This window comes from Candida jiufengensis (assembly GCF_024610255.1).
Source record: "Candida jiufengensis strain CBS 10846 chromosome Unknown scaffold2, whole genome shotgun sequence".
NCBI classification, from domain to species: Eukaryota; Fungi; Ascomycota; class Pichiomycetes; order Serinales; family Debaryomycetaceae; genus Lodderomyces; species Lodderomyces jiufengensis.
This window is the reverse complement of record NW_026261561.1, coordinates 1,658,354-1,678,294: the sequence shown is the minus strand read 5'-3', so window position 1 is coordinate 1,678,294 and position 19,941 is coordinate 1,658,354. Positions and strand designations below refer to the sequence as shown.

At 28.5% G+C, this 19,941-nt stretch overlaps 4 protein-coding genes across 4 annotated transcripts; all 4 read right to left on the bottom strand. All coding sequences in view use genetic code 12, as the record gives it.

Annotated features, from left to right (window-relative positions):
- Positions 1–764: 764 nt before the first annotated feature.
- KGF54_003737 (uncharacterized protein) lies at positions 765–3,455 on the bottom strand (the record flags this gene model as incomplete). Its single annotated transcript, XM_051764358.1, has 1 exon — positions 765–3,455. The coding sequence occupies one exon, from the start codon at positions 3,453–3,455 to the stop codon at positions 765–767; it is 2,691 nt and encodes an 896-aa protein (XP_051619797.1).
- A 4,037-nt stretch (positions 3,456–7,492) lies between these two features.
- KGF54_003736 (uncharacterized protein) lies at positions 7,493–8,959 on the bottom strand (the record flags this gene model as incomplete). Its single annotated transcript, XM_051764357.1, has 1 exon — positions 7,493–8,959. One exon carries the CDS (start codon positions 8,957–8,959, stop codon positions 7,493–7,495), a length of 1,467 nt encoding a protein of 488 aa, XP_051619796.1.
- A 5,125-nt stretch (positions 8,960–14,084) lies between these two features.
- On the bottom strand, positions 14,085–15,521 carry ANP1 (Anp1p; the record flags this gene model as incomplete). The annotated part of the gene is made up of 1 exon (XM_051764356.1): positions 14,085–15,521. One exon carries the CDS (start codon positions 15,519–15,521, stop codon positions 14,085–14,087), a length of 1,437 nt encoding a protein of 478 aa, XP_051619795.1.
- A 683-nt stretch (positions 15,522–16,204) lies between these two features.
- Positions 16,205–19,720, bottom strand: SMC2 (condensin subunit; the record flags this gene model as incomplete). The annotated part of the gene is made up of 1 exon (XM_051764355.1): positions 16,205–19,720. One exon carries the CDS (start codon positions 19,718–19,720, stop codon positions 16,205–16,207), a length of 3,516 nt encoding a protein of 1,171 aa, XP_051619794.1.
- Between the last annotated feature and the right edge of the window lie 221 nt (positions 19,721–19,941).

Sequence of the window (19,941 nt, the reverse complement as noted above, 5' to 3'; positions counted from 1 at the left end):
CTGATTGTTTAATTTTGAAACCTCCAATTTTACGAATTTTTTGAATCTTAAAATTTTGCTTATATGGCAGAACTAGCGGTTAAGATGTTTGTAATTTTACTAAATCCTAGAAAACTTATTCAAATACTAAATCAAAAAATGTTTTTTACCTGCAAAGACTTATATATGAAATCATTATATCAATGTCCAAGTTTCCTTGTTGTTTTATGTCTGCTTTGTTTCAAATAATTGATTTAAATATAAGTAGTGTAAAATATTATCAATTTAATCTTCGTAAATTTATAATCTTTTTTTTTTTTCAATAGAAATTTTTCACTTTTTTTTACAACATTATTATTTACATATTTCAGATCATTTATGAAGATAAAGATTATAATTTTAGTATGTTACAACATTCTACGAAGAAAGTCAAGAATACAAATATATATATTTTTTTAACTACAATGATTAGAATTATACATGCGTTATCGTCATGATTACAACCACTTTATAATGTCTTCGGTTGTAATTTGAAATCAATTAACACCTACATGAATTAGTTATATATTTGACTATGCTTTAATTGAGGGAAAAAGAAGAAGTAATACTAACTTAGTAATCATAGAGATTCTACATTTTGAATTTTCATATATTATAAATTTATCAAAAAGTATAAAACGAAATACGAAAACCGAAATTAGACCTCTTTTTGTTGAAGGAATTTGAAATGGGTATGAAAGTTTTGAAATGAAAAAAATCAATAATGAAATAACGAAATAATGAGATTAAATGAAATATGCAAATAAAATTATGGCTAATGCAAATACTGGTTGTTTTGTTGAAGAACCAGAAGCTTCATATGTAGATATAGTATGAGATGGTGTAACTGAACTGACTGATGCTTGACCAATTGAAATACTTGTAGATTCTGAAGCTTGACTAATTGAAGGAACAACACTTTCACCAGTAATTTGAGCAGCAGTTGTAACTGAAACGGCTTCAATAGATGTTGGGACATTAGAACCTTGAGTAGTAGTAGTATCAATAGCAATATTTGAACCGACAGGAGATGGAGCAGTTTCATTTGACTCAGAGATTGATGTTGATGAAGCTTCAACACTTTCAGCTGGAACAGTATTAACAATAACTTGACCATAAGATGCTGTAGTAACAATTGGTTGACCACTTGATGCTGTTGTAGTAATAATTTGACCACTTGATACGGTATAAACTGATTCTACACCTTTAGCTCCAATTTTAGTAATTAAACTTTCACTTGATGCTGTTGTAACAATAACTTGAGGAGTTGAAGCAGTTGTAGTAATAATTTGTCCACTGGTTGCAGTAAATGAAACAACATTACCACCAGATGGAATAGCTGAAGTTAATAAACAGAAAGTTGTGTAAAATGTATTTCCTGATGAAATAGTAGTGACACCAGTAGTGAAAGTAGAAACGAATGATGATCCAGCACTTTGAGATGTAGTTGTTACAACAGTATGACTAACTTCTGGAATTGATGGTGATGATGAAATAGATTCAGTAGTTAATGGACAATAAGTAGTGTAAACTGTAGTACCTGATGAAATCGTGGTAATTCCTGTTGTGAAAGTTGACACAAATGATGATCCAGCGCTTTCAGATGTAGTAGTAATAACAGTTGAGCTTACTCCAGGAATAGTAGTTGATGTTACTTCAGTTGGTAAAATTGAAGTTGATGATGGAGTTAAAGGACAATAAGTAGTGTAAACTGTAGTACCAGATGTTATTGTTGTTAATCCAGTGGTTAAAGTAGAAACAATTGAAGATTCTCCACTGTATGATGTGGTAGTAATAATGGTGGAGCTAACACTTTCAATCAGAGTTGATACAATTGATGAAGGAACTGATTCTGTTGGTGAGATTGAAGTTGAATTACCACTTGTTGAAGAAGTAACAAAACTTGAAGCTGGAATACTACTTGAGCTGAATGAAATTGGTGTGGTAGATGCTGATGAAACTGAAATAGTAGAAGCTGATGGTGTGTATGAACTAGAAGCAACAAAGCTTGAGCTAACAATTGAACTAGAAGCTGATGATACAACAGAAGTTGAAACAGATGAAAAGCTTGAAGTAAATGAGCTTGATAAGGTTGAAATTGAAACTGATGAAGCAACTGAACTCGATGAATAAATACTAGATAATGATGAATCAATTGAGCTTGATGAATAAGCGCTTGATGCTGATGATACTAAACTTGAAGAATAAGCACTAGAATAGCTTGCAGATGATGATGCTGAACTTGATGAAGATGAAATTGTAGTTGAAATTGAAGAACTAAATTGGCTACTTGATACTGGAGCACTAACTGAGCTTGATGAAAATGAAACTGAACTAACAATTGAACTTGATGAATTTGGAGTAGTGGACGATGAAGATGAAACTGGAGTGTATGAGCAATCGGTAGTGAAGCACTTAGTTCCTTCAGTAATTGTAGTTATGCAGACATAGCTTGATGAAATTGGACTTGATGAGATTGGAGTTGTAGATGATGATGAGATTGGAGTTGTAGATGATGATGAGATTGGAGTTGTAGATGATGATGAAACTGCAATACTAGATGATGAAACTGGAGCACTTGATGATGATGCAACCGGAGTACTTGATGATGCAACCGGAGTACTTGATGATGCAACTGGAGTACTTGATGATGAAACTGGAGCACTTGATGATGCAACTGGAGTACTTGAGGATAAAATTGATGATGCAACTGGAGTACTTGATGATGAAACTGGAGTACTTGATGATAAAACTGGAGTACTTGATGATGAAACTGGAGTACTTGAAGAAGCAACCGGAGTACTTGATGATAAAACTGGAGTGTATGAACAATCAGTAGTAAAAGTTTTATAACCTTCAGTAACTGTAGTTAAACAAACATAAATTGATGAGCTTGAACTTGAACTTGATGGAGCTGGAGTAGTAGTTGTTGAACAAATCGGAGTGTATGAGCAATCAGTAGTGAAAACTTTTTTACCTTCAGTGACTGTGGTTAAACATTTATAAGTCGATGAGGATGAACTTGATGGGATTGCAGTTGTTGAAGTGGACGTAGTTGAAGAAGTTGTTGAAGTTGATGTAGCTGAAGGAGTTGTACAAGTTGATGTAGTTGAAGGAGTTGTTGAGGTTGATGTAGTTGAAGGAGTTGTAGATGTTGATGTAGTTGATGTGGTGGAAGGAACTGAAGTGAAAGGACAATAAGTTGTATAAACGGTTGTATCTTCAGTAATTGTCGTGACCCCCGTGGCATGAGTAACTTTTGAACAACGATTTTCTGAACAAGACGTAACTGTGACCAATGTAGTTTTTATATCTGTTTTTGTAGTAAATTCTGTACTTAATGGTGAAGTTGTTGCATCTTTACCATGATCTTTACCAAAATGAGCTAAAGCTATTGAAGATAATAAAGCAGTTGATAAAACACAAGAAACTTTCATAATGAATTAGCAAAGTATGTTTAATATAAGCGAATGAATAATGAAGATTAACTTGATGATTAAAAATTGTAAAATTGAAATAAAATATATTTTGAGGAAAGTTGAAGTATATTTATAGACAACATTTTTTTACTTCAACATGCTTGGAATATTTTTATAATTGCAATTATTCGTGTTTTTCAATATGATAATTTAATGATCCATTGTTAAATTTGTTTCAGATTTGTATTCTAGAATTATTAAATCGTCTAAATAATATTTACTATATTTTGAAATATTATAAAAGTTTGCAACCAAATTAAAATTATTTGAACTCTAGTTTTGTGTTCTAATTTTAAAGTTAAGATCTCATACATTTGTTGGACCCTTTTTCAAACGACATTTGTGGTTAATGAAATTAACATTAACAAATAATATAATAAAAATGTAAATTTCTTTTTCAGTGAGTTAATTTGTTGTAAAATTCCTTTCATTTTAAGCCAAAAGTGATCTGCTGTTTCAAAGTTTAGATTATTGTCTTCACTTGTTGTATGAATATCAATTAAATGAAAAATGCAAAAAATATATTTGTAATACGGTTTAATGATTCGATCTTACTTTGATATGAAAATGGACTGTTTTTCTGAATTATGATATTAATATTAAATATTCATCGTCTAGTTAACGATAACAATTTCATATGAAATTCACTTAAATAATAAAATTTTAAACGCGTGACACCTTATTAAAAATGAATAAATTATTTTGAAATTTGTACATAAATAATAATTGTATGTTGATCAATTCTGAAACAACTACTAATTGGAAAAAACTCAGTCCTCATGAATATTCATTGCTTGTTCTTGATTGGACAAAAGCATGGGTCAACAATTTATAGATTAAGGAGATGAAATTGCGGTTGTAAAGGCACCCATAACGATATATTGGTATAATGAGACTGAGGTTGAGATTGAATAATTGCCGTAACACGAAGATCATAAATTAAACGAAACATTATCTGATTATTCAACAAAGAAAAAAAGAACAATAGAATGGAGATGTTTCATAATTTTTTTTAATTTTATTTAAAAAAATTTTTGACGATAGAAAATAATCTAATTAATAAAATTACACTACCTGTATACTATATATATTAAATAAAAAATAAAAAAATAAAAATTTTGAGTGCATATGAACGCCTATGGACAACATGAAAAATGAAGTTCAATTAATCATTAATTTGCAGATTTCAATTTATTATGAAAATTTTGATTTGAAACGAATAAATCTTATTGTTTGTAATCTTTTCAAAAAATAAAAAATTTGTAAATTTACGAAGACATTTATTTCTATAGTCTGTACAAATTTATATTTTCATTATAATCATTTTAGACGAATTCTCTATCCAAAATCTCAGTCTAGCTTCTTATTTTCCAATTTGTTCGCTATTGAGCATTTCTTGTTGGTTCGTATATATATTGGCTTTAAATTTTATTTCATTTAATATATTGTATATTCAATTTTTAATAATCTATATTTCGTTCTCGTGGGTGCTAACCTGCTACTAATCTTTAAGTTATTTTTTTTCCATTTTGTTTCTATTTTTAACTTTATTGATTATTCGATTATAATAATTTATTAATATATTTCAGTTTGACGGTTCAGATTAGTTATAATAAATTATTTTAATTTAATTTCTCGTCAAACAACTGAAATTTAGGAGTTAATTTATGCACATAAATTAGTAAATTGTTACTAAAGAATAGATAGCAAATCTTGGCAAGCTAAATCAGTCTAACAATTGGAACAAATAGGAATTAAATTACTTCTCCTCTTTTAGTTTGGCAAGTTTATGCATATTTGCTCCAATTGTAAGCTTTGGAGGAAAGAATGTACACATTTTCAGAAACTGCCTTACTTTTTAAAAATTAATTATCCCAGATACTCACCAATTTTTGCTAGGTAGTTTAATTCTTTCACTCAAACGACCTGAAAGAATGGTTTTAGCTTTTGTTTGTAAAAGATATCAAAATAGAAATGATTTTCAGAATTTGAACATGAATTATACAAATCCGGATTTTAGGTTTACGGAAGAACTTAAATTTTTAGATCCAAATTGTATCTTAACTTCAACAATAATAATTATTGAACAAGGGCATTAACACTTGCATATTTTATTTGTGTATTTGTATTCACAAAATCAATTTTAGATTTCCGTTTATTAAAAGAACATAAACAATAAACAAAGAAAATAATTTTAACTACATTCACTCACTTCTCGTTAATTATACGGAACATTCTTTTTAAAATCGTTTAAGTGATAAAAATAATTGGAGTTGGAAGCTCTTCAATTCTAGTATTCAAATCATTTAAATTGTAACTGAATCTAGATTTTTCCTACGACATTCAACTTTGGAAAATTTCTCTCATCACTATGTATATGATTACGTAGACACATGTGCCGAAAAGGCATGATTTACAACTAATCAATCATTCTTCTTTATAACACTTCAACTGTACATACTAATAGAATATCTAAAATAATTTAAATGCCAGTCAAAATTTTCGAGTATTTGAAATTCGTAATGAGTAGTCAACTTTTAAAAAAATCTCAATTTCAGATTCGTAAATAATATTCTGTCATGAAATTCCGTATATAGGTTCAATTCTTACGATCTGATTTTCTTGATTGTACAGTATGGTTAGGAAAATGCATGGAAGATTAAGACCAGAGTTCTTCACAATTATAATATTTAATTCTATAATATTTTGTTGTTATTTGATGTACTCTTAACATTTTGAATTAACCGAAAAGGAAAACAGAATAATAAAAATATACTATAATAATTGTCCTAAAACAAATTTAGCTTTTGCTTTACTCTTGAACAAGTTTGAAAGTTCATGTCTCATAAGCAAGGACGATGGACAAAGTATATCCCTAGTAATTTCTTACTATTTAGCTGAGCAGAGATATACAATACTAACATATTATGAAGAAGCTGATATTGAATTCTGAATAATATTGCACATTTTAGCAAATTCCTCACATTACTGACTTTTGTTGTTATCACCAATATACAACTAAAATCTCAAATGCTTACTAAACTTAACATGAGCCAAAAACTTTGAAGTTCTAGTTGCTTAGCATCTTGCCAATCATACACACCAAACTAAGCTATAAGAACGAAATAATCAAAGCTAAGGATACAGTGAAAGAATTGTTGCTAAAAGTAGTATCTTTATGTTATTACCACGGGTTAGGCTTAAAATTTTGGAAGTAAATTCACGGTGAAAAATGCTAAAAAACGCTCTCTCACCTTCAATTTCAGTTTAACTAAAGAATTATAATTTACGAGATTTTGTAAAGAATTAAGGGGTAATTAATTTTTATTGAAACCCCATCAAAATCTACTTTATTCTGATTGCAAATTCCAATAATAAAATTTGCAAATACATTAGAAACTCTTCAATAAATAATATTAGACTCAGAAAAAATGCAAGAGACATATAATAGCTGAGAATATTCAAAATATGGGTATAAAATATATTTAAAAGAAGAACTAAAAAATTATAAAACAGCAAAACTAGTAAATGAGCTAAGAATTGAATAAGAACTTATATAAAATTAATCTCTTTATTTAATTCAATTGATATTTATCTCTTTTTTTTTTTGAAACTTTGAATAATATTAAACATATATTACATAACAAATAAAATTAAATAGTTAATAGTGTGACGAAGAAATTTGATGATAAATCTTCCTTTTTCTCTGTAATGTTTGTTGTAAAACCGAAATTTATTGTTACATTATGAACTAATGCATTAGTGAATTTATTTGAAGTTTTTTGTTGGAAGTATGATGCAAAATAATTACAAAAATTAAAATTAATTTTTGAAAACGAAATAAGAAATTTATTTAGTAAATTTAGTATAACCGAATTTGTACTATGGTGGTTGTAGGAAATTGGATGAATGAATTAAAATATTACTTCATGAGGTTGGTTGAATTAGTTGATGATTTTTATGACTATTAGTAAATGAATTCAAAACTAACTTACTTAAATGAAATAAGCTAATGGAACTAAAGCTAAAGCTAAGTAAGTAGCACCGTTTGATGAAGCGGCACCAGCATAAGTTAAAATAATAGCTGATGAGTGAGCACCTGATGATTGAGCAGCAACAGTTGGAGCACCAGAAGCGTGTGAAGCAACGGCAGCACCAGAAGCGTGTGAAGCAACGGCAGCACCAGAAGCGTGTGAAGCAGCGGCAGCACCAGAAGCGTGTGAAGCAGCGGCAACTGTAGCACCAGTGGCGTGTGAAGCAGCACCAGTGGCGTGTGAAGCAGCAGCAGCTGGAACTGAAGCAGCGTGAGTAGCAGCACCTGAAGCGGCTGAAGCTTGAATAGTTTTGTAAACAACTGTAGTAACAGTTGAAGCACCTGAAGTGTAAACTGAAGTTGAAGCAATAACTGAATGACCAGCTGATGGAGCACCAGAATGAGCAGCACTAGCAACGGTAGTAGCAACACCATGGCCAACAGTGGCGGTAGTGGTAGTAACACCGGCGGCATGACCTGGGGTAGTTGAAGTTAATGGACAATAAGTAATGTATGAAGTGACAACACCTTGAACTGTTTTAGTGGTCCATGAAGCAGTAGCTTGAACGGTAGTTGGAGCACCATGAGCGTCAGTAGTAGTTAAGGCTTTGGTTGATGGTGGTGGGGCAACTGATGATAATGGACAATAAGTTGTGTAAACGGTTTCAACTCCATGAACGGTAGTAGTACCAACTGAAGGAGTAGCTGGAACAGTTGTTAAGTGACATTTGTTTTCATGACATGATGTTATGGTTACAACTTGAGTGATAATAGCGGTGTGAGTTGATAAAATTGGAGATGATGAAGTGAAAACTGAAGTTTCTCCACCAGCTAAAGTTGAAGTACCAGTAGTAGTTGAACATGAAACAGTTTCAGTAATAACAGTAGTTGAGTGAATAGTAGCAATAGGACCAGTGGCAATAGGACCAGTTGATGAGGTAGCATTAACATCAACAACTTCAAAAGCACTTGCGCCAATGAAAGTTCCTTCTAAAGCTTTTAATGATTCAGCAAAATCATCAGCTTCATCTCTTTTAACTAATGGAGTTGATTTCATTAATCTTTTTCTAATACCAGCTGTTGAATTTGAAGCTGGGGTTTGTTGAGCAGCAACTTGATATAATGGAGCACCGCTTGTACCATATAAAAGTCTAGCTGGAATATTAATAACATTACCAGCTTCAACAATATCAGTAAAATATTTAACTAATTCAACTAATGAGTAATAAAATAATACATTGTAATCTTCAGTTGAAGTAAATTCAAAAATTGGTTGTGGTAATGAAGCTGGAATTGTGAATGGACAGACACCAGTATCTAAATCAACAACAGCGACTGCAACACCGTCTACCAAACATGCAACATCTACAGCGGAAACACTGGCAGTTAATAAAGCTAATGAACCAGCTAAAATATTTGAGAATCTCATTTTCTTATATGTGAATTGGTTTTTCCTAAGCGAATGTAAAAGGTTTGAGTTGTAAAGGTAAATAAGATTTCTAAAACTGATAAACTGATAAAAAATATAAATCAAAAAAAAAGGCAAATGAATAGAGTAAAACAAGGAATATTATACTGGTTTTATACAATTCAAAACCTATGAATTGAAATTACAATATTTAAAAAAAGTTAAGAATACAAAATAGAAATTGCAAATTTTAAAAATCTTGTACAAAATTAATTTAAATTAAATTTAAATTTTACAAACTTAAATTAAATATTCTTTTTAGTTACAAAAGTAATAAAAGTATAATTGAATTATTAAAAGTGTATTTGTTTATATTGTTGTTACGGAATAAAGACTTGATTATTGTTGTAACTAGTGTAATGCCAAATTTATTAAGTTTCATTTAAATAATTGGGTTATGAAACAATGCAAAATAAAAAAATTATGGTGTTTTGTTTTAATTTAAAACTTTATTTTGTGTAATATTTTTTGTTTGTGTTTTAAATTAATATTGCTGAACAAACTAAATATAAAAAGTGATAAGTGTTAAATACGACGTAATAATACTAAATTTTGAAGTATCAAAACGCCAATTTCTTGTACATGGAATGTTGATAAATTATTTTTAATGCTTATTTTAACACACAGTAAAATCATCACTTTTGTTTCAATGATCTAGTGAAGTTGTTCATAAATTGATGATATTAAAGACCTAAAGAATATTATTGCCAAAAAAAAATTCTACAATTTGACAAATACGAACAATTAGGATGTAATTACAAATGATTAATTAAATTAATTAGTTAAGTTAAAATTCTGTTCGAAATTTTTCGGGTGAAGTACCACATGGTAAGTCGATCAAACAATTTTTTTTCATTTTCAGCAGTATTTACAACGAATCTGTACGATATATTGCATATACTCTTTATTTGAAAATCTTGATGCACTCTTTGTTCTAATCTGATTTGCTTGATTCATAATAAATCTTTCGTTTCAAATTTAATAGAAAGTTTATTATTTTTTAGAGCTTGATTCACGAAGCAATTAATTAAGCTTATAATTAGTTTAAGATCAATAGCCAATAAGTTATATTTGAGTTTTTTGAACAGTAAGAACGCGCTTCAGGTTGTATTCAAGAGCTTCCAATAGTTTTAACTTGATAAATTTGATTTTTAAGTTTAAATGAAACTAAAGTTATACGAAAATTATTTATCTCAAATTAGAGTTGATAAATAAATACCAAGATTTTTTGTCTGTAAAGTTCACTACAATTAGCTCTATCTTTTGGGTTTTGCTATTGTAATATTAGGATTAAGGAGAACAACTTTAATAATTTGGTAATTAAACTTCACAAGTAAGATTGGTTAAATCTAAATTGTATAATTGGCTTAAATTAGATTTTTATATACAAAAGTTAATTAATTGTCTCAAAACTAAAATAGAATGTTTTTTAAATATTTATAATTAAATCCCCCATTTTAAAATTAAATTAATCCACTTTGGGAATTTGATTTGTGATTTGTATTTATTATAAGTCTGAAACGAGATTGTGGTTCTCAAATGATCTACAATGCATGATTAGGATTTACAATATAATTGACTACTTTACAATTGTCAATTACGAAAGTACGATGTAAGTTACTTTGAGGTAATGCAAAAGGTCAATGTAGTTTAGGTTTTAATGAACGTATCGATGGTACGTGATATATCTAATTTAACTAATGCTTATGCGTATGTTTACAGTTACATCAATAACAATTTAGGTAATTGATATTACCAAAATGATAAATTTCAACCAGCAAATTTTTAAATTTAAATTTAAAAAAAAAAAAAATACTAAATTTCATGTTAGAAGTTTAGAACCAAACCAAAAAATAAACTTAAACTATAAAGGTTAGATTAGATTGTAAAGTGTGGTCATCATCGGTATCACATGGTGATTAGAAAGCTTAAAATCTCGAAATTTAGAATAATTAAATATAACACAGCGGTGATTTAACTTCCTCTCCTCTCAAGATACAACGTTAAATTTTGAGATTTAAACTCGAGTCTAGATCTCAAGCAAGCTCTACAGCAAGTAAAATGTCTTAGATCTAATAAATTGAAAGCTTTATTTGGTTTGAATTATGTGTGAATTGTTATTTGGAAGACAAATGGAGGTATTGAGAATAAAGATTATTAGAAAAACTTTTTTTTATTGTACGAATTTTTTAGTACAACTTACATTTGTCATGTACAGATATATTTGACCACTAGAATTCACAAGGAAATGCGGAATTTATATCTGGTATGATGCATAGGGCAAGACCTCATTATGCTAAATTTAAACTGAAGAGCACAAGTACAGATGTTCGTATATCTGAACTTGATGTTTTTGCAAAAGTCAAATTCACTATCACTTCAATACAACCAAAGAAAAACTAAAAGAAATAGCAAAATATCACAAACAATAGGAAACCGATTTTGGCATATATCAATCCCAATGTTGATCTCTCTTAGAATTTACAATTTGAAATCTGTAATATTGTTAATTTTTCTCCTACTAAATTATATAATTGTGTAATATACTGGCATGAAGTTTCCTTCTCCCAACAATTTATTTATCTCATAACCTCTTTAACATGAATGTATTCCATATTTACATAGTAAAAGTAAGAGAAAACGTTTTTTATTACTTACATAATTTCAAGAACAATAGAATATTTGTTTATCAATTTTTGGTTCTAGTCAAATTGATTGATTGAATTGTGTTCCTATTCTTTTTTTCCTTCCTCACTTTGTATTCCCCCCTTTTTTTCTGATATTGTTTTCATTTTTTCAACGGAATGTTACATTTCTTTATTTGATTTTGATAAGCTTATCAATTCTTTGTTTAAATTGTTCCATTTAATTTTATTAGGGGGTAGCAATTGATTTTCAAGTTTATTTTAAAGTTTATAGATCTATTTTTGCATCGAAGTTTAAAAATGTTAATTCTATTTTTAGCTATAAACTATATTTACAGAAGTCGTTTAATGAGGTATTAGGTTTACACTGCCTTCTCTGTTTATATCAAAAAGATTCAATACAGCATATCTAGCTGATCAATAATAATTTTTATCGATATGTGTATCTTTGAGAGCAAGATCAAATATGATTTTGTGGTTTGATCTTACATTTGATTTTCTACATAATTTAAATGAATGTCAAATTAACAATACAATAAAAATTATAAAAAGATCAGCGATAAAGTTTATCCACGCCTAATTATGAAACTGTTTTTTATTTTTATTTTAAACCGTTGCAACGTGTGGTTATTAGTAATTTATGAATTTTAGAAACGTAAACACCAAATTGCATATACTGAAGATACTGAAGTCCGTTTTCATGTTATTGATAACGATGACAATTGCTAGATCTACAGTAGATCTAGATGAATTGAGGTATTTTGCGAAGTAATTATGCCATCGTTTTAAAATATACGACCAAATGCGAAGATATCAGATATTGACGAACGTGTGTACATTAGATTCACAAAATAGAAGGTACAAAATCAATGTGAAAAATATGAATTTCTCAGACCTTGAATCATTCATAACTTAACAGACTATCAATTTTGTACCCCCTTCAGTAACCTTTAAAGTTCTTTGTAATTTTAAATCAAATTAATTTATTTTAATTTAATGAAATTTGAAATAGTCAAATTGAAAAATTTAGTTTATAAAAATTTAAATAGTTCCTTACACAAAGAACGTGTGAAAAAAAAAAATTATTTGTTTGTATTATATTAATTTGAAATTAAATTTTGCATCGTAGATCAAATCAATTTAACTCAATTGGGTCAAATTAGTTATTTACTACTGCTATCATTAAAGATGAAAAAGATCAGTTAAATCATCATTTTGTAATCACTCTGTGAACTATTCCAGATTTAATTCAAAAAGGTGCCATTCACCAAAAAAAAAAAAGTTTTTAGATTGAAATTGCAACAACTAAAACAACAACAGAATACATTCCAAATTCTCTTAGCCTAATTAACATACTAAAATTTTAAACAAAATTTCTTGAGGTTGTATTTGTTCTATAAAGGGTTGTCCAAGTCCCTAATTGAGAATACAAACTTAGACTTGTGAAGTTAAATTGCTTCTATACGTTTCTTAATTCCATAATTAGAACAAAAATATTGATTGAGAAACACTACAACGAATACTCTATCTAATCTTATTATACCAAACTGAATGAAACGTGGTAATAATGCGCTGAATCTGAATATGATAATGAAAACTTGTGAATGAAAAGTACGCAAAAAACGAACTATATGAGCATAACATCCGTACCTCCGTACTTCGTACTTTTAGAGAAAAACCATGTCATAAGAGCCAAAATTGACGGCAAAAACAAAGAAGTTCCAGCCCACTAAAGCTAAAACCTATTTTTCAAGTTGTTACAATGTATAAAATAATGGTTTAAACAAAATCTCTTTGAATCGGGTGAGTTAATTCATTTTAAAATTTTTACAATTATTTCTGATCTTGTAGAAATTGCAAATTAATTTTGGTGCAAATTTTTTGAAATATTTGGAAAATCCAGGAAAAAAGTATAGTAATTCCCTAAAAATCCTCGATCTCCATACTTTTGTCTCAGAAACTTGAAGAACTGTTACTCTACTTTAGACTCTTTGTTTAGTCTTCAGAGTCTTATTGCTCGTTAAACCTGTAGTAAATCTATAGCTTTAATATAATAAACAAAAAACTTATATACAACACAAAATTGTTAAATTTATTAGATCAAAAACACATATATAAATTGTGAAAGGCAAGTAAGAGTAGACTCTTCAATAATAGAGTATGTATAAAACATGAAGGTATTACAATACATCTCTTAGAATGACAGAGTGTATCTCATATTTGACCTTAATCTATCTAGGGTTCTTTCACTTGCATTATCTAGCAGAATCTTACGTCAAGAATGCTATGAAGGAGAAGTAGAATTTTAATTTTAGAATTTCTAGGTGTTACAAAATTACTACTGAAAAACAAAATAAATACAGCTTTTTCTAATTGTGACAATTAATTAACATTATATTTACTTTAACTATGCAAAGATATGATTAACTCAAATTATTTAATTACGGATTAAAATCAGCTAATTTTTTCTCATCTTTTATATTTTCATCAATATGCCAATCATCAACTCCACTCCAATCAACATGAATTTTTCTATGTTTTGACATATCAGTATTTTTTAAAAATCTTGATTTTTCAGATTGCCAATCTTTTTGAACATCTTCAAAAGCTTTATCCCAAACTTTATCATAAACTTTTTTAATTTTAGCTTCTTCTTGTTGTCTAACTTCTTCTAATGCCATCCATTCCATATGTTTCAAATCATCTGAACTTGGTTCATATATATGCCATATAACATAATGAGGTAATCCCACTACTGAATAACCCATTCTTTTACTTAACTTACCAAATGCTTCAGTTTCTGCATGTTTTTCAAATGAAAAAGCTGGGAAATGAGAACCAGTACGGAAAACTTTTGCTTTTGTTAAAATTGATACACCCCCAATACCATCTAAATCCATTTCAACTTCTGGATCCCCATATGGATCTCTTAAATAAGCTAAATGTGGTCTCCAAGTTTGATATTCAACATAACCCTCAACAATACATGCATCTTCATCTAATGAATCAGCCAATTGTAAACCACCATCAGATTCTTGCCAACTGTTTAAATCATAAGGTTGTTGATTACCTAACCAATCTGGTAAAGGTCTCCAAACATTCGGTACTATAACATCTTTATCATGATGCATTAAATCTTCCAAAATTGTTGGAGGAACAGTCTCAACATCAGCATCTCTCCAATAAACATATGAATGATGAGGTTTTATAGCAACACTCCATAACCAATTTCTTGCTCTTGCCATTAGCTTTCTTCTTGGACCTTGAGCTGCAAATCCATGTCTATCACTAAATCCTTGACCAATAACTTGACCAAAATCTTTTTCAAATATTTCAATTTCTCCAAATTTTAATTTTGAATCTGATTGAATTTCATTTAATTGTTTTAACAATTCTCCCATTGTATCATCTTTTGAGTCACTTACCAAAAACGCTAAATCAATTAAACTATGAGGATAAGTTAGTTTTTTCATATGACCAAAAAACATTGGTAAATGAGCTGCAGCATCTCTTAACGGCACACAAAATAATACTCTTTCATCATATTGCCAACCATTTGCCGAACCTTTTGAGTTTGATAAATCAAAAAATGTAACATTATCTAAACCTGATAAATTTGGTGAATATAAATTCGATGATAACCCATTTATTATAAATAATGAAATAAAAAAAAGTAGAAAGATGAAACAAATTATTATATTTCGAAATTTATATATTATGTCTTTTAGTATTCTTAATGTATTAGATAGTGAGAAATTTAATGATGATGAAGTTGATTTAAATTTGAATTTTTTATTGAATTTATCATCATCCTCCTGGTATTCGTATGGAGTTACCTGTATTGATTGAATTTTTGGTGTAGGTGATTTTGAAGACATTTATGCTAGTCGATTCTATGAGATTTTTATTATGCAAAGTTTAAATGAATGAAAGATAGGATGAAAATATATATGATTATTAATGATTGTCTTTTTCTAGTTATTATGAAATGATCAATTGAATTCTTTTAGTCTATAATTATATGTATAATACTATCTTGATCTAGTGTTGTAAGTTTCTCTAATTATGATGAAATTGATAGAAAAAAAAAATTTGGTTGTATATTATATTGACTTTGAATTAACCATATGATAATTGATTAATTGAATTTCCAATGAATGATCTCTGATGCTGATGTTTTTTACTAAGATAGTATCCTATAGTCTGATCTTAATATAAGTAACAAATCTTATATGACTTAAGAGATTCTTGGTAATGTGATTTAAAAACTCCTTAATTAAGATTTAAATATTTTAGAAATTTAGTTCTAAATATTTTTTTTCTTTTTCTTGAATAAATTTTTATTTTTTATTTCTTTATTTATTTATTATTTTAATTTCTCGATTCAATACGTGTATCATATTTGCATGTAAGAAATATATATAATTAGAATAATTGTACATTTTGATATATTATTTAACAGAGAAGATATACTTTGTAACTACTTTTCATTAGTACAACAAATTTTGATCACAAATATTATATTAGCATCACATATACATATATATAATCATAATTACATTTAAAGTACCGATACAACAGAAGTACCATCTTGAAATCTTGTTCTAAATACTCTATTTGCATTTGTAAACATACCTTCTTTTAATGAAACAACTATGAATTGTGAGCCTTTAAATCTTGTTTTTATTAAATGACCAATATTTTGAGTATGAGATAAATCTAATGCAGCATCAACTTCATCTAATATATACATTGGAGCAGGATTGAATTGTAATAGAGCCATGATTAATGATAATGCAATTAAAGATCTTTGACCACCTGATAATTCTAATAAACTATTTTTCCAAACAGGTCCTAATTTAACTTTAACTTCTAAACCTTTTGTTACATTTAACATATCAATCGGTACTAATTTTGCAAATGATCCTGGTAATAAATCAGCAAAAATTTGACCAAAATCTTCTGAAACTTTTTGATATGTAGCATCTAGAGCTTTTCTAATTTCTCCATTTAATTTTTCAATTGTTGAATCAATTTTAGTTTTATCTTTTTCAATAGTTTTAATTTTTAATTTTAATGACGCTTCCCTTTTTTCATTTTCTTCAATCATACTCATTATATTTACATTTACTTTTCTTCTTATACTTTGAAATTTTTCTTCTAATTGATGTAAATGATCTTTTGCTTCTTCAAGATTTGTATTATTATGTTCTGAAATTTCTTTTTCAACAGCTCTCATATCTAATACCCATTCATATTCGCTCATTAAACTATCTAATCTTGATTTTAAATTACTTGTTGCATTTTTAGCTTGCTCTAATTCAATTTCTATAGATCTTATTTTAAGTTTTGCACTTTCTGATTTTTTATTTTTTGTTGATATAACTTTTGTTAATTCATTCATTTCATCATCTAATCCAACCAATCTTGTTTTCTCTTCTTCTACTTGAGTTTTAATTACTTCTAACTCTTTTTCTAAGTTTGTTTGAATTTGTTCATTATTTCTCTCTTTTTCATTCAAATCTTCTATCAGCGATCTAGAAGTTTCAAGATTTTGTATAATTTCTTTAATTTCATTTTTTTGTTGATCTATTTCCCATTGTAAAACTTGAAAATTTTCAACTTCCAATGCCATTTGTTTTTCACCTTTTTCAACTTTTGATTTTAACGTCGAAACTTCCTTTTTTAATTCATTAATTTTGGTTGATTTATCACTACTAAATTCTTTGATATCTTGTTCAATTTGTTGTATATCTAGTTCGTATTGTTTGCATTTAGATTTGTTCTCCTCAATATCTGTCTTTAAAGTTTCAATTTCCTTAGTTCTTTGTTCATTTAATTTAATTATTGACGATGCTTGATTTGATTGTAATTTTCTTTCTTGTATTGATAATTCGTATTTGTCCATTTCAATTTCTTTCCTCATACCTGCGGTAGCTTTCATTGTATTTTCCCAAGTTGATATTTGATCTCCTATATATGATAATTCTTCTTCTATACCATTTAATTTTTTTAAAACTTTATTATAATCTCGTAGTATTAAAAGTATTGCTGAATTATTTCTTCTTGATCCACCAGATACATTACCTTCTGGATCATAAGTATCACCTTCAATAGTTATAGATCTAGTTCTGACCTGTGGATCAAAAGTTACCTTTTTAGCTGCATCTGGATCAGCACAAATGAAAGTAGTTCCAAACACATATTGCATAGCTTTATGAATTTCTTCATCGTACAAAACTAAATTTATTGCCAATTCAACTTTATTTGGTGCTATATTACGAGCACGCTCTATAGCTGCAGCTCCGACAAAATTTGGATTAATTTTATCCAACGGTATCATTGTAACTCTTTTTCTTAATCTACCTCTTTCTAATAATTGAGAAGCAACATCAGCTGATTCAACCACAACATTATATAGTCTACCTCCAGCACATGTTTGTAATGCAATAGCTTTATCATATGAAGATTCGGGTAGATCAAATAATTGGGCAACAACCCCCTTGACTAGACTATCATCAAAATTATTATAAGGTCGTTCATAATAAAAATCTAGACCTCTCAAACTTTGTTTCATATTGCTTAGTTCATTTAATAAATTGTCTTGTTGATATTTTAGTTGAGCTTCTTTGTCTCGAAGCTCGTTAAGATTTTGAGGGTTAGATCCTAATGCAGAATCAAGATTTTTGTGTTTACCCAGAATGGCATCTTTTAATTTGGCTATGTTTTTCATAAATTCATCGTATTCTTGTTTTGCTTTTAATAGCTTAGGTTTATCAGATTCTAACCCACTTTGTAAATGATCTATCTTCATATTATGTTGTGTTATCAAATTTTTGGAAGTACTTAATTTGTTTTTAGCTTCGCTTAATTGAGATGTGTAACCACTTGATGCATTACCTTTTGTAGATAAACCAGTACTTAATCCGGTCAATAGTTCTTCTTTTCTCTCAAATTCTTTCTTTATTAGTTCCACCTCTTTTTTGAGGTTTTCCAATTTGCTTTCATTATTAACAAATGCTTGTTCACTTTCTTTCAATGATTTTTCTAGCTGTATTTGTTTCTTTTGTTGCAGCTCTAATTTGTCAGTTTCATTAGTGATTTCTTCTTTTGCTAAACTTCTGTTGGTTTTCAATCTTTCCAATTCATTTGCTAATTTATTCTCTTGTCTTTCTAATTCACCTAGCGTACCATCTCTTTTCAAATTTTCATCTCTCGCAGCTTTTACTTGTTTTAAATCCTCGTTTAAATTATTTATTTCGTGAGTCAATCTATCAACTTCCAAATGCAACTGGGAAATTTTTTCTTCATGAGTTGTGACGAATTCAGCATTATTATTAAATAATTGCGACAATTTTGAGTATTCGATTGCAATGACAAATCTTCTATGTTTTTCTAAAGCAGTTTCGGTATTTTTGAATTCAACATAAACACGTTTATCATTTCTAAACTTTTCGAATTTTGGTTCAATTTCTTCCAATAGTAAAGTTTTGATTTCCGCTAATTTTTGATCTTTTTTAACCATTATTCTTTTGGCTTTGATTTTTTTCTCTTCAAATGTTCTTGTTCCAGCTGCTTCTTCAATTAATGATAATATTTCAGTGGCTCTCATATTTAAAACCTTTGTGATTTTACCTTGCATAATTAAAAAATTTGGATTATTTATATTTAATTGAACACTTTGGAATAAACTTAAGACAGTAGTTTGTTGAGCTTTATGACCATTTATCAAATACTTTGACGTTCCTCCTAATATTATTTGTCTTGTAACACTTATCGTGCTACATCTTTCAAATCCAATTGGTGATTTAGTTGTTTCAGAATTATCAAAGACTATAGTTACACTTGCTTTTGTTACACCAGCTTGACCTCTTTTGTATATTAAATCCTGTAGATTTGAGGCTCTAACTGTTTGCATTGAAGATATTCCCAAAACAAAACATATTGCATCCAATATATTTGATTTACCAGAACCATTTAAACCCGTTATTGCATTAAACAGTGGATCCCATCCTGATATTACTGTACGCGTTGCATATGATTTAAACCCGTCAATGATAAGTTCATCAACTTTCATTAAAATGGAATTTGGTTTTGAATTTTTCTACTTGAGTGATTAATATTTAAAGTTGGTTGTAAAATTAATATTAAAAAGATCAAAAGATTATTGTTTACATTTTTTTATTATTATTTGATTTTGTGTGATTAAAAGTGCGCGTTATCAGGACGCATTTTAAGTGCGAATTTTTAAAAGATCTTTCATCAGATGAATAGATTAGTTGCAAAAAGACATCTATA